This window comes from Artemia franciscana, chromosome 4 (assembly GCF_032884065.1).
Source record: "Artemia franciscana chromosome 4, ASM3288406v1, whole genome shotgun sequence".
NCBI lineage: Eukaryota > Metazoa > Arthropoda > Branchiopoda > Anostraca > Artemiidae > Artemia > Artemia franciscana.
The window spans coordinates 56,465,454-56,491,838 of record NC_088866.1 but is presented as its reverse complement, the minus strand read 5'-3'; the positions used below and the strand labels follow the sequence as shown (position 1 = coordinate 56,491,838).

The 26,385-nt window shown below is 34.6% G+C and overlaps 1 protein-coding gene and 1 long non-coding RNA gene across 2 annotated transcripts in view; both read right to left on the bottom strand.

The window, feature by feature from the left end:
* Nucleotides 1–26,385, bottom strand: part of LOC136026645 (uncharacterized) — a 580,251-nt gene that overhangs the window by 146,268 nt on the left and 407,598 nt on the right. The window lies entirely within an intron of this gene.
* The window catches only part of LOC136026644 (mitogen-activated protein kinase kinase kinase 4-like), a 36,860-nt gene continuing 31,630 nt past the window's right edge, over nucleotides 21,156–26,385 (bottom strand). Inside the window, exons 4-6 of the mRNA XM_065703382.1 lie at nucleotides 26,084–26,190; nucleotides 23,575–23,754; nucleotides 21,156–21,987 (exon numbers count right to left, since the gene is read on the bottom strand). Coding sequence (XP_065559454.1) covers nucleotides 21,904–21,987; nucleotides 23,575–23,754; nucleotides 26,084–26,185 — 366 coding nt within the window. The 5' untranslated portion in view covers nucleotides 26,186–26,190 and the 3' untranslated portion in view covers nucleotides 21,156–21,903. The remainder of the gene's footprint in view (nucleotides 21,988–23,574; nucleotides 23,755–26,083; nucleotides 26,191–26,385) is intronic.

Below are 26,385 nucleotides of genomic sequence, written 5' to 3'. Positions count from 1 at the left end.
CAAGACACCTGTCTCAAGTAGAGAAAGAGAAATGAGATATAAAAAGACAATCATGCTCCTCCAAAGTGAGTCTGATAAAGAATTAAGTTTTTTTTTTATTAAAATGAAGAATAATGATTATCTGAGAAATTCAAATATCAGTAAAACTGAATACATGTTAAAGTTAAATTTTCTCAACTGAAAGTAAGGAGCAACATCTAAACTTAAAACCAAAAAAATCATTGAGGGGGGCTAGTCTTTCCTCAATCTTCACTTTGTACACTAAAGTCCTAAATTTTTTATAAGCACTTATCGTTCAAGTTCATCAGTCCTTGTATTTTATGAGTCGTTCTTAAAGAACTGTGACAAAAGTCAAACATTAGCGTAAAGATCGAGAACTAAGGGAGGAGGAGTCCCCTCTCATGTACAAATAATTCCTGTTTGTTATAAGTTTTAATTTTGTTCCATACTTTCAGTTGAGAAAACATATTTTTCTTTATTTTATTTCTGACAGTTTTCAAACCATGCCAGGAAATCCCCCCGTACAGAAATTCACCTGAGAAATTTCCGCCGAAAAAAAAATCTTCCCTACGGAAATTTCTACCCCATTCTCAGCAGAAAATTTCCTTTAAAAAAATTTCTGGGTACCCAATGACAAGAATTTAAGATGTTTAAGAGAGAGAGAATATGTTTAGCTTAAATCAAGCAGTAAACAAAACAAATTAAGAAAAACACTAATTAACAAAAAAATTCTGAATATTTCAGCTCCACATCCGAGAGCCTTTGTCAAAGGTAAAGTAAAACAATAAAAGGAGAAAAAGAAGAATAACTTAAATAATAAAAAAAAAACAAAGCAAAAAAACAACACAACAAATAGGAGAGACTAAAAAAAGAGCAAAAGCCAAAACAATAAGTAAAAACTAACATTTAATAAAACTTCCTCAATTGAAGAATGAAACTTCCTCTAGGCTTCAAGATGTATAGTTGAAATATTTGGAATTTCTTTTTATTAGTTAATGTTTTTTGATGGTCTTTTTAAGTATGTTTTTTCACAGCTTTTTCCCCTCTTAAAGTTAACCCTTTTCCCCCTCTTAAAATTAAACCTTTTTTCCCCTCTTAAAGTTTCTTAGATTCTTGTAAATAGAATATCAGTGTCGTCTAAGAAATTATCCCTAAATGATGAATACTATATGTGAACTAATGGCGAATTGTGTAACTTACAGCCCTTTTCGGGGGCTTGTTATTGGACCATTCGAGTAAGCTGAACTGAATGGCCATTTCGAAGTCTTAATCGGATGTTTTTAGGGAAAAAGGGGCTTGGGAGGATGCTAGTTGCCCGCAAATCTTTTAGTCGTTTATTTCAAAGTCTTATCCGGATGTGTTTAGGGAAAAGGGGGCTTGGGAGGACGCTAGTTGCCCGCCAATCTTTTAGTCGTTTAAAAAAGGGCATTAGAACTTTTAATTTCTGTTCAAATAAGCCCTCTTCCCATATTTTAGGAATATTGGTTCGATACAATAGCCCCAAAAAATCATGCATCCCTGCTTTCTCCATGCAAAGTTTCAAAAATTCCATATTTTTGTAGATTGGGACTCTAAACTTCAACACTAGTGTTCTCTGATATTCCGAATCTGTTGGTATGTTTTTTGTTAAGATCCCTCGATTTTTGGGGATTTTCACCCCTTTTCCAAAAATCATGATAAATTTCTTGTGCTATTAGCTTTTGACGGGAAACATTAAACTTATCAAATTTAATTACTTTCATATATTTGTAATTAGCATAAAAGAAAATGTTTTAGTGTTTAATTTGTTATCGAAAACTCTTTTCTAGAATTTCGGCTACTAATGGGGTCAGTTCAAGCAGTTCCTTAATAATTCTGGTACCCAAGAAATTTCTATTTATGAATTTTTAATTATAAAATTTAATAATTTAAAAATGTGAATTAAAAAAGCACTTTTATCCCTGAAGCCTTGTGATATAACTAATATCTAGTTTTGTATTAGTTCGTATAAATTTCAAGTTGCAATTTGTATTTATTTTTAAAAGCAATGCATATAAAGCAAATACTGATTGGTAATTATGAGGCTTAGAAAATTCACTGAAGTAGTTTAAAAGACATGGCATAATTCCTTCATGTTTATGGGGTATTACCTTTACTTGCCCAAAGCGTTATGATAGGAAAACAGAAGTCAATAGTATATAAAAGAAAACTCGGGACCTCCATTGATGCACATTTCCAAGACATTTCCAAGGAATGTCCTTGGAATGAAGTAAGGGAGGAGATTACCATTAAATTTCATGTGAATTTGATGTGGGCTACATAATTCAACTAGGATGAAAGTGAAAACATCTTTTGATGTTTTTATACTTAAGTGTTCAATGCTTCGATTTTTTCTGGTGAAATAAAATTTTGTGGCCAAAATTTTGTCTAGCGAAAATTATGAGGCAGTCGATCAGCTGATTGAAGAATTGAAAGGCTGTTCAAATAGCCTCACAGTTTTCAAGGTCACACTTGGGTGAGGTGGCGTATTCATCCCATAACAAATAGAAAACCATTATTATTGACGGTTGTCTGTGGCATGGAATTTGAAGTATATTGCATTAACTACACACCAGCTATTAGGATGGCGATCAAGGATTGTCTTTGCGGGGATGGAGGGGAGGAGATACTTAAAGCTTCTAAAGTGCATTTTTAGGCTCCATTTCCAAGTATTTCCTTGCTTCATTTGGAAGAATATATTTGGGTTAAGTGTCCGACATGGGTGCAAACCTTATCTTACAGCACCTCTATTAAAACAGACATAGTACTTTCTTAAGGGAATGTTAGCTTTTAAATGCGGAAAAAGGAAGAGTAGACGCATGAAGAGTCGTGGCTTGATGAGAGGGACAGTCTCCAGCTTATTTACAAAAACTTTCTTTGGTTTCGAAAAGTATTTATTTATTTCTAAATGAACCTCTTTTACACTTATTTCCAAATGAGCCCTTTAAGGTATTGTTTATGATGTTGTTGTTATTTTTAGGTTGTTATTTTCAAGTTGTTTTATGGTTTTGTGCTTTTGCATTTTTGCACAAAGGTTAAACTACGGTGTAAATAGCAGGGGCAAGAGGGGAAGTAACCTCACTCTTGTTTATAATAACCTTGAATATGGTAAATAACATGACTTACTTGACTTGACTTAACTTTAGTCTCCTGCCAGGCACTGCTTGGCGTATAGAGTGATGTCTGCTTCCTCCATCCACTTTTGTCCATTGCAAGTATTTGTTCTTCGCCCTGTCTGATTTTTGCCATCGTCAAGAACTCGGACAGGCTGTCAGACAAACGTTTCTTCGGTCGACCCCGAGGTCGCTTCCAACCGACTTTGATTGGGTCGAAGTCGTAGATCGTCTTTGTGCGTAGATGTGGTGGCATTTGAAGCAGGTGCCCAAACCATAGTAAGGTTCGCTCGGCTGCTCGAGTCGAAAACCAAGACTGCTTTGTAAGCTGCTGAAGCTTCTCATTGCTGACGAAGTCGGACCATCGTAGGCCCTCGATCCTCCTCAGGCTCTTCACAGGAAATACGCCGATTTTCTTAAGGGTTGCAGCTGATGCTTGCTATGTCTCAGCTCCGTAAAGCATCACAGAGCCGACTAGAGCGTTGAAGATCCGCATTTTTGTTGTACGACTGATGTTTGGTTTTTGCCAGAGGTGACGATTCTGTCTGCCCATGACAAAAAACGCTTTAGATAATCTCGCTTGCAGCTCAGGGAGAAGTGAGCCATTTAAAGAAATTATGGAGCCCAGGTAGGTGAAGTCTTGAACAACCTCGATGTCAGTGGTGCTGCCCAGGCTAACTGGAGAGTTAACAGTAGGAGAACACGGGTCTATTGCCATAACTTTAGTTTTGTTCTATTTTATATGCAGTCCTACTTTGGCAGCCTCTTCTCGTAGAATTCGGAGCGCTTCCAGCCGCTGCTCCACAGAGTCCACCAGAATGGCCAAGTCATCGGCAAAATCAACATCTGTGATGGCATAATCTCCAAATTTGAGCCCAAAGCCGAGACGTGAAGTGGTTTTTGTCATAATGTAATCTAGGATGACATTGAAGAGCTCTGGGGACACTGCACATCCTTGGCGCAACCCTATCGTGATTTGAAAGAACGGGTTGCGCCGAGCATTTACTTGTACACAGCTCTCCTTCCCATGGTGCAGCGCCTTGAGAAGTCTGCAAAATTTCTCGGATAGGCCTGTCAACTGTAGAATCCGCCAAAGAACATTTTGATCAACTGATTCAAAAGCAGCACGGAGGTCAACGAAGGCAATAAATGCTTTCTTTCTGAACTCTGTGGTCTTCTCTACTATTATTCAAATCGTGAAAATCTGCTCGATGGTTGAACGATCCGACATAAAACCAGCTTGTTCCGGTCGCCGGATTTTTCGAGTGATGTTCCGACATCGATCGAGCAGGACCATTGAAGACAGTTTGCCAGGAACTGACAGTAGGGCTATTCCCCGGTAGTTGAAGCAGTTGCTTCTTGAGCCTTTTCTCTTCCATAAGGGGATGATGAAATCCTTCAGCCAATCTTCGGGAATTATCTCCATTTGTCAGATTGTAGAGAACAGGGACATGACTAACATGAGTGTCAATGAGTAACTAATAATAAGTAACAATGAGTAACATGAGTAACTAACATGAGTTTCAATTAAATAAAAACGGTTGTTTTCCCAATGAATAATAAAAGATAACAATATGATATAATGGATATGTAAAAAGATAATGGTATAAGATAATAAAACTTAAAACTAGCCGAAACTATATCTTCCTTAGCCCTTATTTCTAGGCTAAACATTGTGTTTTTCCTTAGTGGTTCAATATCAAAGGCTCAAAAGCAAAATTAATGTGGTGAAAAGTTAATTTTTGTCGTTCAAATTTACTGATGCAGTAATATTTTAGTTCAAATTTAGTGTAAGAAACATTAGCGGAACGAGAAGAAGAAAGGTGAGGGGGCTGCAGCCCCCTATTTAAAATAATTTTTGTTTCAAGCTTCTAATTGTTTTTTGATTTTATTTGAAAAAACATAATTTTTCATTTTGTTCAAAATATAATCTGTAACAAGGCCTGTAAATTTGCATTAGAAGTCCTTTTTGAGAATGAGGTATCGCACAACCAATGACTTTATTTTTAGGTTAGTTGGTCCTCTTAGTTAAAGAATTATTTCGTAAATGGTAAAAGAAACAGTTTATTTATTCAAATGAAATGTAATTGCTGGTTTATTGCCAGATCCTAGGCATTTGGGTGTACTTAGCCTGCAGGAAGAAATAGGGAAATTCAGTTAAGACCATCAACTTCATTTTTATGATTAGTTTCTAAATCAAATTTTTATCTTATGGTGACGATAGTAGTTTAATGATAATTTGAACTTATATTATTAAACATACATATAGTATGATGACAGTAGCTGACATTATTAATTTATTAAGCTGTTTTTCATGATATTTGGTAAATAAAAATATTGTTAAATACTCCAATTTATCATAGAAGCATGAACAAAGAAGTAATCCTCTGTTTCAATAACTGAAAGTGCTATTTATGAAGACTTCAAATATGATATATGATCAAATTGAAAAATATTCTTAAAAAAACTACATCTTTGGTCCCTCTGTAGCAGAGCCTCTGGTGATTCCCCCCATAGCTATTAGGGGCATCGACTCTTAATAATTCAGGGGATGAGACAAAATATATTTTTCAAAATCTAAGGGGTAATTTTTCGTTGAAATTTTTTTTGATGAAAATACCAAAATATGTTTTTTCCAATGACAATTGTGTTCTTTTTTAATCAAGTGGAGAAAAAAATCCTAGAAGAGAGGTAATTAACCATCTCCCCACACTGAAAACCCATGCCCCAGCTCTCTCATCGTTGCTTGTCTTTAAAGTATCACGTGTTCAAGAAATACGTTAAATTGAATGCATTAAATTGAACTGTCTCTTAAATTTAGTTTGATATAAACAGAGTTGGATCGGAAGAGGAGAAATTTCTTGTCCAGTCATTAAGACGAGAGATTGCCAGAATGGCAGATCGTTTTCGAGAAATGGAACGTGATCATACCGCATCCTTTGAAGAGATGAGAAAGCGCCACAAGAAAGAACGCATGCGAGATGCTGAGCGTATGCGAGAATTACAGATATCTGCACAGCGACAGGTAGAAGCTCGTGAAAGAGCGTTGAAGACACGAACCGAGGCTCTGGAAAGACAGGTATTGTCTCATCTTTATTTCAATAGTTTGATAAACCACTTCGTCTTTCTATACATAAATAAAATGAAAATAATGAAATATATAGATAAGAGGTAAACCGTTTAATCTAGACAGTTTTTCAAAGACATATTTTTCAATTGATATGAATGCTGTCAGATATAATGGGAAGTGATGTCTGAAGGAGTTCATCACGACGGCTAGCATTAACCTTGTGTAGAAGCTGTGGGCTCTTTGTATTTTCATTAGCTACTTTCTCCAGTTTCATAATTAATTAGCTAAAGAGCCAATTCCACCAAAAGACGCTTTCAAGGGTGGCTATGGATCTCATATGGTGAAGTAGCTCTGACAACAGCAGCAGTCCTAGGTCTAGAGTTGAACTCAATAACTTTGCTATCGGCCGTCAGCTTCTGCGTGACCGAGAGCTACTGACTCCAATGGGAGAGGGATTATCTTTGAAAAATAAATTGCTAGTTAATTCAATAATGACTTTGCTCTCTCCTTCAATAATGACTTCAAGAATGAGATAGAGGTACTTACGATTACTAGTTTGACATATGACACACTGGTGGTAAAGTGGGAGGATAGCTGGATAGCAGTATTGCAAATGTAGCAAAATATCACCTTCGCCTCTAGCCTCTAAAGCCTGTTGAGAGAAGAGTGAAGTGGGAGAAGGACAAGATGCCTGTTTATTGACCGAACCCTCTGCATCAGTCCTGTCATTGCACCGGTTTTTCGATCTCATTGCTCAATTTGTCGGCAATTATGCCATCAAAAAAAAGAGAAAAGGGCCTTTATTTGTATACATTTTAGATGTGGCAGTGGTGACTGTACAACATCCTCCCTCTAAAACATGGTAGTAGATATAAGAGTCCAGATAAACCTCATGGAGCTCTGGCATGATATCTAAAGGTCATTGCTAAAATAAAGCATGGACGAAGCAAAACTCACTCCTAGTCCTTTGAAGGAAAGAGACTGGTGCCTCCCACATCTAACTCCAGGTGCGAATGCATGGGACATTTTTTGGTGGGACGAGATAAGCATTGTTGATGTCAACGTGAAGCTTGCTGAGGAAGCCACTTAACTTTTACAAGAAGTGCGAGTTTTGCAACTTACCACAAGCAGCTTTAAGCATTTATGAACGATTGTGCTGCTTCTTTTTTTTCGAAAACCACTTCTTGCAACTTACCACACACAGTTTAAGCATTCATGAACGATTTTGCTGCTTCTGTTTTTTTTTTTTTTTCAAAAACCGCTTAACTTTTACAAGGAGTAAGAGTCTTGCAACTTACCACACGCAGTTTTGAGCATTTATGAACGATTGTGCTGCTTCTGTTTTTTTCGAAGACCACTTAACTTTTACAAGAAGTAAGAGTCTTGCAACCTACTACACGCAGTTGATGAGTTTTTAGTAAGTTTGTCTGAATTTAAACAGTGAGAAAATTGTTCAATTTGGATTACAATGATTCTCTTGGATTGACTGATACAGTGTATCTGGGGATGCTTAAGTGGGCTAGGTTAAACCTACCTTACTAAGATCTGCCCATAAAGTTGGCATTTGCTTGAAGCTATCTATTGAAATAGTTAGCTCATTTTTTTTATTTTTTTTTTTTTGGCATTGACATTATTAGATTCTTACTAATTTCAGCTATCATAGATGGCGTTCATTTAGACGTTGAAACGTGAACGTCGTTAGACGTTGAATGTTGAACCAAGTGACAGTGGCAATGGCTTCGGGCAATGATGCGGCTAATCAAAATGATGACGAAATTCTCTGTCCCGTTGCAAAACAAAAAAAGTGTCTCTATGTTATTAGGTTTGCTGAGAGAAGTTTTCGGAAATGTAAAAAAAAGTCCCTGGCGGGAAGTACAATGTTAAAGATATATGCGACCGGATCCTCGTTCTACATCAGAATGTTATAGAAGAAAACTCAGAACTACTTCGTAAGGAGAATCGCCACCTGCAAACAATTGTGAAACTGCAAGAACGTATTGGAGACCTAAATAAAACACCCATTTCTGTGCTTGGGGCTGCACAGCTGACTGTGACCTCATCCCGTTCGTTTGCATCTGCCTTACGTGGCCAAAACGTTTATTCGGTCATTCTTGAACCCGTAGAATATGACAAAAATAGTGATAAACGTCTGGGCCGAAATGATTTACAAAAGCTGACCAAAACTTTCTTACCAGGCTATCGATAAAGACAGTAAAAATTTTGCTGTGAAAAAGACAGTACCTGCGAAGAATGGAGAAATTATATTTGAACTGGGATCTGAGTCCGATGCAGAAGAGGTAATTTCTGCATTTAACAAGAAATTAGAGGTTACAAAATATAAAGCTGTGCAAGTAAAGAAAAAGATGCCGAGAATAATTGTATACGACGTCACGGAGTGTGAAGACGCCGATTCCTTCCGCACAGAGTTCTTGCGAAGCAACGATAATGTAAAAGACATGGTTGATCATGGTGAGCTACTGAAAGTTGTCACAATGTTGTGGAAAGATAGAAGCCGTGCTAATGTCGTACTTGAAGTTAGCCCCAAACTCCGCAAGTCCATCCTGTTAAATGGTCACGTGAAACTTGGCTTCTTGTTGAAGCACTGTGAAGACTATGTGTTCCTAATAAAGTGTTCAAATTGCTGCTTTTATGGCCATCGAGCAACTGAGTGCAGAGGCACACAGTGCTGCTCTTTTGTCATGGGTAACCATTCATTTGATGATTGCCCAAAAATATTTTCTGATCGCTCATCGTGCCGTGCTTGTCACCATAGCAAGACCATTGGAAGCCCACATGCGTCGTACGAAATTAAAAAGTGCCCAACTGCACAAAAGATTATAGCAAAACTGAAAGACAGGATTCTGTATCACGAGGGTCAATAATGTTGCAATCAGGCAGTGTAAATGATGTGAATAAATCATTGTCTTTCATCCCGATTAACTTGCAGCATTCTTTCCATGCAATGGTGCAGTTACAACAAACACTTGCAGAAAGAAAGCCAGATGTTGTTCTGCTGCAGGAACCCTATGTTAATAAGTTCGGAAAGCTTTCGTGTATTCCAAGAGAATACGGTTGTTTCTCAAGAATTGATTACGATAGGAGGTTTTTTAGTGCAGCTGTTTTAATTAAAAAATGTTATCGTGCAGATATTAACTATGATGATTCGTCTAATGAATGTGTAACTGTGTTTATTTATTTGCCAAGTCATAAAGTTGTTGTTTCGTCAATATATTGTCCCCCATCAATTCAGTCAGTATCTGATGTATTAGCTGTGACTAATGGGTTAAGCAATCCTAGTAATCATGTTGTTGGTAGTGACTTTAATGCTAAAAGCCCGATTTGGATGACAAGTTGCAATAGTGATCGAAGAGGAAAAGAATTAGAAGATTATTTTGCTAATAAGAATTTAGTTGTTATAAATGACCCAGATGTGCCGACGTATTACGTCGGCTCTTCTAGCCCTGATGTCACAGCTGTAGGTTCTAATCTAGTCCAGTTTACTAAGGATTGGACGGTTCTTTCGGATTCTCCGTCATTGTCTGATCATTTTTATATTTCTTTTATAATAGTGTTAGATGCTGTGCAAGGTGTAGAAACTTTCCCTCAAAAGTATGATTATAGTAAAACAGATTGGGGAATATTTAGTTCAGTTTTACTTAGCAGAATAGATGATGTGTATTCGCTTCCTGTGTCGTCTGTACAAGAGATAGATGTGGCTGTTGAAAGTTTTAGAAAGCTGATTTCTGATGCCAGTGCTGATTCGACCCCAGTTTTTGGCATTAAAAGATCAAAAAAGTATGCTAGGTGGTAGAATCCGGAATTGACAAGATTAAGACACATTTATAGAAGGAATTTGAGAATTTATAAAATTTTAGATGATTTAGAAAGTGAAGTAAATATGAAAAATTCCCTTAAAGATTATAAATATGAAATTGTAAGAGCTAAGAGAGAAGATTGGAAAAATTTTTGTGAAGAAAGAGCAAGCTTTGATCCATGGCAGACTATTCACAAGATATGTCGGTCAGATGGCGGATGTATTCAGCCTGTGCATGTGTTAAAAGATGATGGAAGCAGAACTTCATCACTGAATGAAGCAGGTGATGAACTTTTGGCTAAGTGGTTCCAAAAAGACGATAGTGTTAATGATAATTTGTTCCATTCTTATGTGAGACAACAAGTTCAAAATTTTGTTCAAAATGTTACTTCTGGAGTAGATGAAATTAATGCTGATGTTTTAAAAGATGCTATTGATTCTTTGAAAGCAATGAAAGCTCCAGGTCCAGATGGAATCTTAAATCTTGTTTTGAAAAAAAATATCAATGTGATAACACCGTCTTTTCTAAAAATCATAAATGCATGTTTAAATTTGTGTTATTTTCCTAAGGAGTGGAAAAAAGCTAATGTGATAATTATTTTGAAAAAAGGAAAGAAAAATGATGGGAGTCCCCGTTCTCATCGCCCTAGTAGTTTAATTTCGAATTTAGGTAAAGTATTTGAAAAAGTAATAATGCATAAACTGTATAATTTAAGTTCTGAAAAGAATTGGATTTCTACTTTGCAGTTTGGATTTAGTAAGGGGAAAAGTACAGTTGATGCAGTAGATAATGTTGTCACTGTTGTTGAAAATAATAATTTAAAAAAGAAATTTACTTTGTGTATTTTTTTTTCGACAAAAAAGGGGCTTTTGATAACGCTTGGCATCCAGGAATAATTAAAAAATTGATAGAAAAGAATGTCCGGGAAGTTTGATAAAATTAGTTTATAGTTATTTTAATGACCGTGTAGTTACATACCAAAATGAAGTTTCAAGGGCTCTGGAAAAATCATGTCCTCAGGGTGGAATTTTATCTCCATTTTTATGGTTAATTAATATAAATGATCTTTTGAATGAAAAAATTGACAAAAATTGTATTATACAAGCCTACGCAGATGATATTTGTATGATAATAAGTTCAGAAAGTATTGGTCAACTGGAGGAAATAGCTCAGAAAGTGTTTACAAAGTTTGAGGAGTGGTCTGCTAAAAATAAACTTGAATTTGATAAAAACAAAACTGAAGCTGTTTTATTTACAAATAAGCATAAAGTTCCAAGAATTACTCTGAAATTTGGTGGTGATATTATTGAAGTGAAAGAAAAAGTTAAATATTTGGGCGTTATTTTGGATAGAAAATTATTGTGGACAGACCATGTTGTTAGTAGAATTAATTCAGTTAAACAATATTCAACTCGTCTTTTATGCTGTTCCAGTTTGGATCGCTGCTCTTAAGAAAAAACATATTCTGAGAAAAATAAAATCAGCTCAAAAAATTTCGATGTTGACAATCTCCAAATCGTTTCGAAGTGCACAGTCAGAAGTAATAGCAGCCATTTCTGGTGTGTTACCTATTCATATTAGAGCTTATGAACTGACTGCATTAAGGTATGCTCGCAAAGGCCGCCCTCTTCATAGTATCTTTACAGATGAAATTCTTTCAGAATTGTTTGGACCAAGTATTTTTGATAATAACTTTATTTTAAACCGTCAGTTACTCAAATCTAAGTTATATGAAATGTGGTATAGCGATTTTAAAAACTCAATTGGCTATTGGCCAAGCTGTTTCTTTTCAAGTCCAAATGATTTCATTGCTGCTTCTTCTTTTGAGCCAAGATACCAGTTGACACAATTTATTACTGGCCATTGTCGTCTTAATGGTTTCCTCCATAGAATTGGTAAAGTTCCTTCTAGCTTGTGCCATTGCTGCAAAATTCTTGAAACTTGCAGCCATCTTTTATTTGATTCTCCTTTATATTATACCCAGAAAATGTTTTTGTCTTTGTGCCTATCTGAACTAGGTCTTAGCTTTCCTTTTAGTTTGAATTTGGTAGTGAGTAATAAGGATGTTAGAAACCTTGTTATTGTTTTTTTTAAAAAGAACTGGGAGATTAGAAATTTCGTAGTTGGTGTTCATTGGTTGTGTAATCATTTTTCTTCATTTATGACATTAAGATTAGATTGGAGTTTTTTTTTTTTTTTTTTTTTTTTTTTTTTTTTTTTTGGGGGGGGGGGTGCTTTCTTTTTTATGTCATGTAGTTTTAGTTTAGCATATAGTGTGAAATACGTTGTTTGGTTTACTCACGAATAAATACTTACTTACTTACTTACTTACTACACGCAGTTTTGAGCATTCATGAACAATTGTGCTGCTTCTGATTTTTTTTTTTTTTTCAACATTAAATCCTCATCTTGTAAAATAATTTTTTATTTCTGACATCACGAGGATTTTCATCAGTAAAGACTCGGCGCTTTAGTCTGAAAACTTACAAAAATCATTATTTTTAGTTTTGTTAAATATTTAATAGATACCAAGTACTTATATTTTATGCTAAATGTAACCCTTAGCAATTTTAGCGTACTTATGTGGTGAATTAAACAGCTTCTCATCATCTATAAAATTGAGAACTAAATGGATCTCATGATTCAGGAATTTACCAATTATCAGACTCGGAGTAAAAAATTGGTCGGTATATTCCGTCCCTTTCCTAAAACCGCTTTGTCTTACCTTTAAAACTTTATCTACAACATCTTCTAGTCAAACAAGCGTCGTCACATAAAGAGAAAGATCATAATAATACCTCTATGATTACTGCTGTGTTCCCCTTATTCCCTTCTATATAAAGGAGTCAACTTGACATTTTCCAACAATCAATAGGTGTTTCTCCTTTTTCAAGAATCATATTCATTACCTTCTGCACCTTATTTCGATCTTCATAACCACAATATTTTCAAAATTTATTTACTACGCTATCAATGCCTGTGCCCTTATAATTTTTCAAACCTTTTAGAGCCCTCAATAACGTCTCCTCATAAGCTACTTCTTTCTCCACTTCCAGATTGTTGGAAAATGTGACATTCTTCTCTATATTGAATCATACAGCTTTATCGCGGTTGAATATATTCTCGAAATAGCCTGCCCACCTGTCATTAAAGCTTTCCTCTGAGGCCCTGTTTTACTTTAAGCTAGAAAAAGTTTCGACTGGCCACCTCCTTTCAATTTCTGAACATGCTATTACTGTATCTTGCTATTTGTCTGGCTGTGTCTTCCAAGTCCTCGGTAATTTAGCCCATTTTGATTTCAGACCCTACATTTCAATACTTCCCTTATTTTCTCTGCTTCTCTTTTCATCCTAGTTTATTAGAATGTATCGCTCGTAACTTTTTATACAAACCTCTTTTTTCAACCGTTTTCTTGAACATTTATAGCAGCTTTTCTAACCTTTCCTGCTATAATATGCCATTTCACCTAAGTTTATGCTTCATCAACATAGAATATTAAGAACAATCCCACACAACAAGAACAATCCCCTCCATAACCTCTCCTGCTTCTTAGGCCAAATTTCGCTGTTATTTCAAGGGGAAATCATCATAACTCGTACATTAAAAACTACCTTAGACATCAGACATTTTTTTCCAATAAAGAGGGGAGATTTTTAAGAAAAATTGCGGTTGCGGGGGGGGGGGTATTTATTGATGACCAACAGAAAAAATCAGCAAAGAGAGGTCTTCAATTTAAATTTTTGCTCCATTAAAGAAATACTCCATAGGCTAGCTCCCATAACGACTATTACAAAGATAAATTAAAATCTAAACCTATTTTTAGCTGACTCCTTTACGAAAGAAAACTAGGATAAAAAACTACTACTCTAAATCAAATAAACATAGGTTTACGGTGAAAGAGATTATAACCTACATTTCCTTTTTTATTATTTTATAAGCATGTATCTTTTCTTCTATTGATGATGAAGTGCTGTAGGCTACTGTTGTAATATATACAGGCTACCATATTCAATATTTTCATGGTTTTCCTTGACAATTTTATTCTTTGGTTGCTGGTTTCAGAAAATATGCTTCGTACCTGTCAAGGACATGGAAAACACTTTAAATTTGGAATGCTTAAACTATTACCTTCCCCGCCTAAATTATTCTTTTAGCCCTGGTATTCCCATGCTGTAAAGATATATATATATATATATATATATATATATATATATATATATATATATATATATATATATATATATATATATATATATATATATATATATATATATATATATATATATATATATATATATATATGAGAGAGAGAGAGAGAGAGAGAGAGAGAGAGAGAGAGAGAGAGAGAGAGAGGGAGAGAGATAGAGAGAGAGAGAGAGAGAGAGAGAGAGAGAGAGAGAGAGAAACAGTGAGAGAGAGAGAAAGAGAGACTTTCTCCTAAAGCTATCTTAAGAGCTGATTAAAATTTTCCAATTTTTTAGACTCTTGAAGATCTACAGTTAAGTCGTGTTATGTTACTCGAAATATTTTTACCCTTTTCAATCGATACTATTTTTTGAAATCAAACTTTCCATTAATTCTAATCTTTGAGATCATAACCAGGTCTATGTGTCATGCTCATCAGTTTACTTTCTTTGTAATGGTCGTTGGGAATCTCGTTATCAACTTTGTTATTTTCTTGTTCTTATCGCTGTTGTTTTGTGAAGAATTGGCAAGTTTTTTTTTAATAAATCTGACGGATTTTAAGTTGTAAGCGGCCATAAGTTTAATAGCTAAGGTATGATGTATTTTAATTATTTTTTTTAAATTCACTAAATTTTATTGCTAGAACAACTGGAATCCCCATATTTCTGCAAGAAATCGAAGATTATTTCTGAGATGCTTGGATTAATGAAATGGTAAATTCTCTTGCAGGCTATACAAAATGACACTATTTCGGTGTTAAAATTGCATCTAGGATGTTAAAATTTTTACCAACTTAAATACTTAAATAGGTAGATTGCATTATTTTGAACGTATATCATATAAGCATGTATATTTCCTATAGTAAGGGGATCAAAGGAGGCCAAAAGCCCCTCTACCACCCCTCATACTTTTTAGATCAAAGACAAGTAGCTCCTTTTTGAGCGTTAATCGTGCAAAGATTTTCAACATGACTGGCGGTGCAAAATGGGCTCGTCACTTCTCCAACACCCTCCCCCTCTAAAAATATGTGGTTTGGACAGTGTTAAGTACGAAGTCGGTCTTGAATCCTTATGAAACAAACATCTCATACCAAAATTTTATATCTTCCTTCAACTTCAATCTGAGAAAATTTTGTAAGCCAAAAGTAGTTAACTTTATCACACACCGAAAAGGGTAAAACAAAAAAAAAAGGTTAAGAAAATGTTTTATTTCCAAAAGCCCTAAGATGTAATCAATTATTTTTTCTTCTTGCTTTCTCAGAAAATCCCGATTTTCAAAAATAAAAGTGAATGTCTTTGACCAAGCGCGAGACCTATCCACAGCGCGATGATTACTACTACTTCCAGAAATAAGGTTTATTTTAAATCGTCAGGTCTTCAATATAGGATATTTGATGGGAGTGCTCATTGCCAGTTAGGCAGTCTGTAGAACCAATCTTAAAAAGCATCACAATTTCAAGTAGGATGAGTGTACCAAAACAACTCTTGCATTGGTTCTGAGAATATATTTTAAAATTCTCTGGTTCTTTTTGATTAAAACAAATGATGAAGCAGTTATTAAGCGCCCCAGTTCCCATTTGGATTGTTTTTACCAAGATGATGAAATTATGTACATAATGTGTTCTTTGTCTCCTGAGTAAAGCAAGGGTCCGTGAGTCAGGCTTTTGAGACCGCTTCTATGATACATTATTATTATTGCTAAAAATTTGTAACCCATCAAAAAAAAAAAATACTTGTATGAAAAAGAGCCATAGGATAAAAAAAAAGAAAATTCATTTAACAACACATTATAGAATCACAGTATTCTACGAAGGTTCAGATCTAATGCTTCTAGCTCTGAATTTTATAATTCTTCTATCGACAGCTGATAAGAAGTCTGTGATCTGGTGCTTCTTAGATATGGTGATTATGTGGCACAGAGAGAGTCACAAAACCAATTTTTTATATCTATAGAAAGCATTTTCTATGGCTGTTTCACTAGCGTTACAAAGCTTGGCACGGTAGAAACGGTTCAAGCGATTCTGTTTGGTAAGAAGTAATATGTACGATGTCCGAGGACGGGAACAGGACTGTTGAATCAGGGACGACCCATGTTCATTTAACGTGAATGAGAAAGGGGATCTAGTAACATGATTGACCCGCAGGACGTGTCAATTATGCGATTTATGAGTCAAGTCCAGTCACGGCAATACCCTCACATATAAGTAGGCAGATCTAATGTCTTTTTCAGTCAAATAACTTCAGGGTTTTGGCTCTTTAGGAGTGCATTTATGCTACTATGACAAAAAGCCACAAATTTTACGCATAGACTCCAATAGCATTCCAGACTTTAAACTGGCACTCCTTTGCTGATACTTTGCACAATAAGCAGTGGTGCAGCTTTATTTTGCTGCCGCCATTCCTCGTGCCCCATTCACTTGCTAATTGAGTCATTCAATTATCGAATCGATTACTACTAACTCTGACACCCCATCGTAGCACAGAGCCTTCTGAGGCTAACACAGATGAGCCTCCTGCTCCAACCCACTCTTTTCCAAGTTTTACTCTTCACTCCTTCGCAGAACCTAACTGACCAAATAGTTGGGGAATTCAACTCCCTGTGTGCCTACTTGTTTTTTTTTTCAGTTGAGTCGTTTATGTGGTGAATCTATTTCTGTTACCACTTCTGACGCATCATTGCAGCACCAAGCTCCCTGAGGTCGACATAGATATACACACTCTTCTTTCAACTCATTTGGTTCCGAGCTGAATTCTTTTCTCCCTCGCCTTTACTTTGCTTACCCGCTCTTTTACTTAACTCACCCGTTACTTGCCTAATTAATTAAATCGTGAAAGTTAACCGAGTAGGAAAGTGACAAGAAAAAAGATTCTTTATTTTGATTGCAGCAATTGATGGAACCTTTATGTGGTCAAATTTATAAGTTGATCAGGTGCACTGAGGCTAACAAGTAAACAAATTCTCCTAAATTAATTAAATTATCCCTATAAATGAATTTAATGCAAATTACATGAAATACCTGCGTTACCCGATTTTGCTCATAGACAGCTTAATTATTAACTCTAAATGATAGAAATCCAAACATTCCCCAAGAACTCAAATATCCTTAGACATTCACAGAATATGTAGTTTCATAACTCCATCAGAGACAGAAGAGATACAAGAACTTGATTTGAACACCAAATCATGATTGCCCCCTTAGGGGCAACCTAATAAGAAATGACCCCCTACCCAGAATAACCCAAACTTAACTATACACAAAACGATACACAAACAAGTAATCAATTACTTTTTATTTGTTACAAACTTATAGACATATATTGTACACAGACACATGTTTAATCACAGCCAAGGTATGACAGGTTAAGTCGAGGTAGGTAAGTAGGACCAGTATATACAAATTTAAAATATGAGGCAAAATGAATGTACATTACAATAGGCTTTGACCAGTTGAGATTTGACAAGATACGAGGTTAAAAACAGGATATGAGAAAATACAAGCAAGTAGAAGTGATAAGCTTCAGCGTGAGTCCAGCCCCCCTACCCCTAGGGCCTGGATATTTTTAAGATTCTCCGGAAAAGACTAATACAAACTCACTTTTTTTTAAATACCCATCCCCCTCCCAACTAAAAATAAGGTAGTAGGTAAGTGCATGTATGAATGTCATGTAAAAGCCATACAATAAATCGGATCGCACTCTTCTAAAATGATGAGAAGTTTAAGTTACAATTATAATATGAGATAATAATATTGGCAAAAATAAAATATTAGCTTTATCAACAAGATTTAAATGTCAATACTTTAAAAATGGAAGATAGAAATCAACGATGAAATTTCCTCAGATGCAATGTTTTAACTGAACTAATGTATTTAATTCATGGAATCACGTGACTCGTAATCAATTGAATTAAAATATGTGACCCTTTCGATGAAAACATTCACATATCTTTATTTACCAGGTATGATGTTTACAATAACAGGCATACGAAATTATACAAGTGAGACAAAGTCAACCAGATTTAAGTTCCAATGTAAGAGGGGTTCCAAAATGAGTAAAGAACTCAAAAATGGGGGGAGTACATTGGGATCGCGTCAACCAGTCAAAACATCGAAGTTTCGTATTTTTACAAGGCACTAACGAACTTTTTTCTAAATAACAATGAAAGAAACTCAATGAAAAAATGAAAGAAATGAAATAAAAGTCAACGAGATCAGAGTTCCAAGAAAGATGAAACCTCTATGGAAAATACAACCAACAAAACAGCCTTAAAGCTAGAATTAATCATAAGACAAGAATAACACTCTAAACGGCTAAACTTTAAAACGTACCGCTTTTTGATTATCATCATGAGAAACTAAGGAATAGAAAGCACTGAAGGGTTAATCTGACACAACTACAATCAAGTTTCAAATAAGTGGGATATAAGCATGTTATTTTGCCAAACTACTATATTCAAATTTCCCTTTTCACTACTCCTATTATTTTATCACTTCTGTAATATTTACCAGTTATTTCTCTGGCAGGAATTTCTAAACAATAGTTTTGAAAAAACTTGGGAAGTACTGAGAGATCAGTGTAAGATTATAAAACTAGAAGTAATCCGTGGTAACAAAAGTTGCCAAAATGCATTCTATAAAACAACTTTAAAGCTGGTATTAAAAATAATAATAAAAAAAATAAAAAATAAATAATAATAAAAAAATAATAACTGGTAATAAAAAAATATAGTAAAAATAGTTTTGAAAAAAGTTGGGAAGTACTGAGAGATCAGTCTTAGAAATAAGATTATAAAACTAGAAGTGATCCGTGGTAGCAAAAGCTGCCAAAGATGCATTCTATAAAACAAGTTTAAAGCTGGTATCAATCATAAGACAAAAATACCACACTAAACGCCTTTAAAAAGTGTCACTTTCTTTATTATCAGCATGAGACGCTAATAAATATAAGTAGAGGTGTATCTTTACAAAGTATTTCACTAAATTATCATTTTGCTAGATCATACATTATTGAATCTCCTCGTTAATTACTTCCATCGCTTATTATTCATAGTAATTTCTCAGAAAAAAAAAACAATAATGCAAGATAAAAATGTACAGAGACAATAATAGTAACAAGAAAACATTGTAAAATAGAATAATAATAAGGTCACAGAAATAATAATAGTGGTACTTTTCAAAATCTGGGAGAGGTTGGATAATTACCGTCCCCCAATTAACATGTCTGAAACTATGAAAAACAAGGTCAAGCGCATATTACATCATTATTTTGCTAGGTTTTCATTGTAACTTCCTATCATCAATTGACTAAAGAAGGAAATGAAAAGGGAACCTGCTGATTTGGAATGAACCACTACTTGGTTTTTCTATTTGACTGAAACAGAACACTTAGTCTGGAGTAAACGTATGCCAAATACGTCTGTTAATTAAGGATACCCGGTGGCATTACCCGATGATTTCATTACCGCAGCTTAAATAAACCAAAAAAGCGGTTTCTTTAATAGGGTTAGTTGCTTTGGTGTCTAGCTCCTCCCCTTACAATTATGCTTGAAATATTAATGGGTTAGATACTTGTGAATATATTATTCTGGTTTGCTGCTTGCTACGCAGTCAGTAATTTTTGCTAACAAAAAAAAAACATTACAATAATACGAAGAATCCTCTCTTACAGATACGGTAAGAGCTAAGATAACCACAACAAAATTAGATGCAACGAGTCAGTGTTGAGATCTATTTTGAGATGTAAATTATTTCTTTTTACTAGCTTAAATATTAAATGGAATGAAAAACGAACAGTAATAAAAAAAAACAAAATAGTACAAACTATTTATTTTTAGGGGTTACCCACTCTCTACCATATGGTGTACATCTCGGAACGCCCTCTTTCCCATAGGCGTATTAATTTTTAATAGAATACACGCAGCATGCGTTTTGCCGAGATGCTTCTATTTTCTCTTCCATATCATCTGAGATGTTCCTAAGGCATCTCAAACAGACAAAATCCTATTTTGGTCTAATTCTCTATCGCCTCGTAATATGCAATGTTTTTTCTATATTATCTGCTATCTATTCAGGTAATATATTTATCATTCCATTAGATGATGTCTCTTCGCACCATGCATAGCGCGCACTACCTGGTATACCAGATGTTTGAGAGTGGACCACCCCTGTCATTTTAAATAAGAAAATACATTACTTCAAAAAACATATATAACCACAAAATCGAATATGTATTGGAATGATCAAATAAAACGGACAACTATAGCATTACCATACAATTAGGTTACGAAAAGAAATTTTCATTATAACAATGAAGGGAAGTTATAACAAAGACATCAATGGGTCTTATTGTTGTTATTTTTGGGGATATTATTACCCATCCAATCTCTTCTCATTTAGCTATGCATTCAGTCTGTACGCAGTTGTTGTGCCTTCAGGGGATGAAGGCACAACATTGCATCTGAGGAAATTTCATCGTTTATTTCTATCTTCCATTTTTAAAGTATTGACATTTAAATCTTGTTGATAAAGCTAATATTTTATTTTTGCCAATATTATTATCTCATATTATAATTGTAACTTAAACTTCCCATCATTTTAGAAGAGTGCGATCCGATTTATTGTATGTCTTTTACATGACATTCATACATGCACTTACGTACTAACTTATTTTTAGTTGGGAGGGGGATGGATATTAAAAAAAAAAGTGAGTTTGTATTAGTCTTTTCCGGAGAATCTTAAAAATATCCAGGCCCTAGGGGTAGGGGGGCTGGAATTTTTTTAGATGAAAATCCTTGGGGTCTATAGACAAAAATAAATCTCAATTTACATTTTACCCGCGAACAATAACATTTACTCAATTATGTTTATTATATATATATATATTTATTAAATAAAATATATTTATTTGAGAAAGCATCTATCACTACCACATTAAGATTATTACTTTATGTAAAAAAAAAACAAACTCAGAACTAGGATAGAAATGAAACAAATAAGTGGATAAGAAAATCAAAAGAAAAAATTAAGAGTACCAAATAACCAAGATGCTCTGTAATTAAAATAAACAAAAAATAGCTGACAAACGAAAAAAAAAGAAACACAGAGTTAGCAGAATAAGAAAGTCATCAGTTGAGCAGACCAGTAGAGTTTCTATCCAACGAATATTTGTTTCAAAAATTAAAAAATGAAGACCATGAAATATAATAAATTAGCTTTATAAAATAACATTCCAAATAGCCAGATAAGCCTTGAGATATTTTTCCTTCATATAAACAAAATGTTAGGTATAAAATAAAGATTTACATTCAATATTAAATAAATAATATATTAAAATTCACGGTATAATGTAAAGAAAATATGTGACAAGACTTTCAGAAAATTTGACAGAAAATACAATAGGTTTGACAGAAATTACGGAAATAAAAACAGAAAAATATGACAGAAAATACAACAAAAAATACAATAGGAAAATGAAAAGAATATGGATCTTTGGCGTTTTGCCTTTTAAGAAGAAAGAACTATCGTTGTGACAGCACAGCAAGAGCCAGGTCATAGCTACACCAGCTGATAAAGTGCCAAGATTTGTGAGTGACATGTGTTTTTTTATTGATGTTCCGAATGGGTCGAGCTTACATGCGGAGCCCCACAAGGTACGAAGCTCGCTAGTCTACTGTTTTTGGCAGTGATAAATTTCATCTTTTCCGGCTATGAAGAAAGATTTAAGTATGTAAACGACTTGTCAGTCTTACTGAAGTACGTTGTTGAGAAGTCTGAGGCTGTTTCCCAATTCTGTAACGAAATAATCAATAACTTTAAAGATGAATGTACTGCGAACAGCCTCCAAATCAACCAAGGAAAGACTAAAATCCTTCACTTTAATCCCCCGAAGAGAGACTTTGTATGCCCTCCTCCTCCTTATCCTAGTGAATCTTCGGCAGTAGTGCTTGGTGTCAAGTTTGGCATCGACTGCTCTTTCAGCCTTCATCTCGACACAATTATCAAAAGGCAAAGAGTGCGATGCGGACACTTATACTAATGCGTCGATTTGGTTTTTCAGTGGCACAACTAAGGATAGCCTATTGATTTAATCCTATTCAATTGATATAATCCTATACTATTTGATTTAATCCATTAAATTGATTTAATCCTATTCGTCTTCGGATTTTTTCGTCGTTTGATTTAATCCTTTTTTGTAAGCATAAGCGCCATTTAGTTTTATGACTACGAGAGATTGTGCAAATAAAACCGATTTGTTGTTTGTTCTTGTTGTTCGTTGTTGATTTTAACCTTAGCCTTGTACTTCATATACACAAAATAAAATTGGTTTGAGACCTACATTAAAAGCTTATATTAAGCTTATTTTCTTCCCAAGTATCATTTACCAATACTATGTGTTCGTATCTTTTGTCAGGTTCATAATTACTCTAATTACATAATTTATCCAAGTTTTCCAAGCTTCTATCTTTTCTAATTTAAAAACTATGCCTTGAATCTGATCCTTTACTCATAAGGATTTCCCTTGAGCATTTTTGCATTTATGCTTTATCCATAAGACTACATAATGAACGTTGGTATTTTTAATTTACCGGGCTATTTTTTAATGTTCGAAAATGTTTCTCTGATTTCTAGATTCCGGGGTTTAAAAAATTTTTTTAGAAAAACTATTATTAAAAAAAAATTACTTAAGAACTTGGCTTTGAACAGAAATGCGGGTGAATTTGGCTCAAATTCAACTTAGGGTAATTTACGAGAGTCAAATAAATTAAATTTCATTTCTCTCAATCCAATGACCCAGAAGTCAAGAAGACAAAGATATTTGCATCTGTAACTTCTTTGGAGAAAATCAGAGCAATAAACAGTATTTATTTTTGTATAAATGTCGATGTTCTATTTGTATTATTTTAGTTTATCTTCTAGGTCACAGGTCCGTCCCTAAGGTCTAAGGCATCTTCGGTCAAATACATAGTAGTATATATAAGACCGAAACATCCATTTTTTTGTGTATTTCATTGTCAAATGAGAGAATTTTCTTTATTGAACAATTACTTATACACATATACTGCACACTTTCAAACACCTTATTCCAAACAAGATCAACCGGGCCCATACTCTCATATTTTGACAGGACCGGGTAGGTTTCATCTCTTATGGATGCCAGCAAATATACAAATGTGCACAAATAAACACATAAAAAGCTTAAATTAGAATTACTAATCAAGAATAGCTTCTAAAATTTGGACCCCAGCTGAACCCCCTTCTCAATCTTGGGACAAAAGTAGTATTTCTTTAGAACAACGTAAAAAAAAAAAAAAAAAAAAAAAAAAAAAAAAAAAAAAAAAAAAAAAAAAAAAAAAAAAAAAAAAAAAAAGTCAGTACCTTTACGAATTGATGTTCCAAAAGCTGCAAAGCAGTCCACCTTTCATACTGGTCATGAGTCAGACCGTGTCCGATGAAGTCTTTTCCTTCTGCGCTAAGATTCACAGAAGGCTCGGGGTGCTCTCCCATTCCTACCCGGAACATTATGGCATAGTTACTCTCCAACTCAGGCAAGGGTCGCTGTAACAAATTACAATATATACAGTCTAGAAGGTGGTGCGGAAAAATCAAGCAAATCAACTTGGTTAAACGAAGCTTTATACTGAAATTCTGTATTAACCGTTTACCTTGTAATGACTGCATGCCTTTCAAGGAACAAATGCGCCACCGCACGGCACTACTACCTCTGAAACTGGGATGGCAGAAAAAGCTACCTTCCCATTGACCAATCCTTTCGGTCACTTAAAAAGGGCACTAGAAGTTCAAATTCCATTCGAATGAGTACTCACTCAATTTTCTAAGACTACTTACACTTGGAATTTTCGACTTATTATTCGAAAAAAAAACTCAATAAGAGATCTTACGATTTATTCTGAGAAAAAAAAGGGGAAAAAGGACAAATCTAATCCGTGATCAATCTCATCAGTAGGAAAAGACAAGTGGTGAACACCCAAACAAAATGCAATATAACTGCGCAACAAAAAAGTAAAATATAAATGGTGAGAAATTTAAAGTCATGAGAGAAAGAATAAGATACAATAGGATATCACTTATTCTTCGAAATTCAAGTCAAAACATTTATTGAAAAACAAGATTCAAGCTTTAATAGGCATGGCCCAAACATGACATCACTAAGTAAAAAAAAAAAAATAAATAGAGGTCACAACTATAAGTTTTAGTCAAAACTATAAAAAATACTATATATTCGTTAAGCATAAAGCGCTGAGATCTGGAGTAAACCAGCGTCAATTTTGGAACTTTCACAGCCACTTCTCTGGGGAGTCGGGTTCACAGAGGGACAAAGGGAGGCAGGAGAAAGTTATTGTAGATAGGCTGGAGGGTGAAGGTTGAACCAAATTACATGTACAGTTTTTTCACGACGGACCAAGTTTAAATACCTCTAGATAAAAATAGTAAGGCAATGGGAAACTTTCGTAGATGATTTGTATTGATCTCTTCTGAGCCAGTTCAATTAATTATATTTTGAGATTAATTTTTTTGAATTTATTTTAGTTTATCCTTTGGCAACCGGAACTTCCTTAGGGTTTTCATCAGTTGGATAGCATCATTTGCCTTTTTTTAAATTAAGAATTAATGCAAACGCCAACATAGATTCTCAACACTTCCATATAACAGGCCAACAATCCAATAAAAATGCAACTTAACAACACACAAAATGTCAAAATTAAAAAATGGTAATATACACTATTTATTCTAAAAAAAAATAATACAGTGGTCAAAGTTGATCTTTAAGAAATGGCTAAGAGATGCCAAGTTAATAATCAGGTAATTTACGATCAAATTACGGAATAAAATTGGAAAAAAGAATATAGCATGAAACTAACAGTAAAGAGAGAAAAAGATATGATATTACTTAAAATAGCTAATATAACGTCCAATGCTAATACTTTAGCATAATAGTCCAAAGTATTCAACCAAAACCGAAGACATTTGGTTTCTATTGCAACAAACAGTATTGCAAGTACAAATAAAGGTTTCTCATTCTGAATTTCTTTTATCTTTAGACAACTATTAAATCCTTCAATCGTTCCAACCTTATTTAAGATTAAAAAGTATTGGATGAAAATAACTCTCTATCCCATGCCCTCTTTCTCCATCTGGCCCTTCTATACAGGGCCAGGATACCTAAAAAAATTTTGGGAAAGCCATTTTGTGGCCTTATTCAGCTAAACGGAGGAAATCGCTTTCCTATTGCTGGACATAATGAAAAAAGTGCACATAAAACTTGACCCATGCTGAGCTAATAGGGACCGTCATTCTGGCCTAATTTCCCCCAGAGCTATATCTAAGGCGGGGCCAAGTTATATAATGATTAAAACAGTAATAAAATGTAGACGGAGCTTTCTTCACGTCGGGTTGTACTTATCTGCCAAGATAACTTTGGTAGAGTTAAGGGAGACCACAATTTGGCCTTTCTTTTGAATGGCTATATGTAAGTGAGATTACATTATGATGCTAGGGATGGCAAGATTTTTATCCTAAAGCTCAAATTAAGATGACAGCTGTGTGAATGAGGATTTTCAAGCTTGCAATAATGAAGGTGACAGAGAATGGGCTTTTGGAAGCATAATGAATATCAAACGAAATTTGAACTTGTTTTTTAAGGAAGACATGTGAAAGGTCTCCTTCATCTGAAGGCGGAAAGATTAGCAAGAAAAAGTTTAAAAAGAAACACTTGATAACATAAAGAAAGAATCCCGAAAAAAAATAATGAAAGAAAGGGAGAAAGAAAAATTGAGGGAGGGGGGGAGGGAGGGAGAGAGATAGAGGTAGAGGGGGGAGGGGGAAAGGAGACAGAGAGATAGAGAGAGAGAGAGAGAGAGCATACCTTTCCTGTAGTCATTTCTACAACTACACAACCAACTGACCAAATATCAGCAGCCCGACCGTGGCCACTTTCAGCAGTGGACATAAAAACCTCGGGAGCCATATAAGCTAGAACGACATTGGAAACATAAAAGTATAATTAGCAAGGAGCCTACCACAACAGAAACATGAAAGACGGACAGAATCGAGGGACTAAAAAGAAAGGAGAAATAAAAATACGATTAGTTTGAATTAATCTGCATTTTCATCATCATCAACAGCAATTGCTAAAATTAGATTAAAACTTGCACTTCACAGCAAATA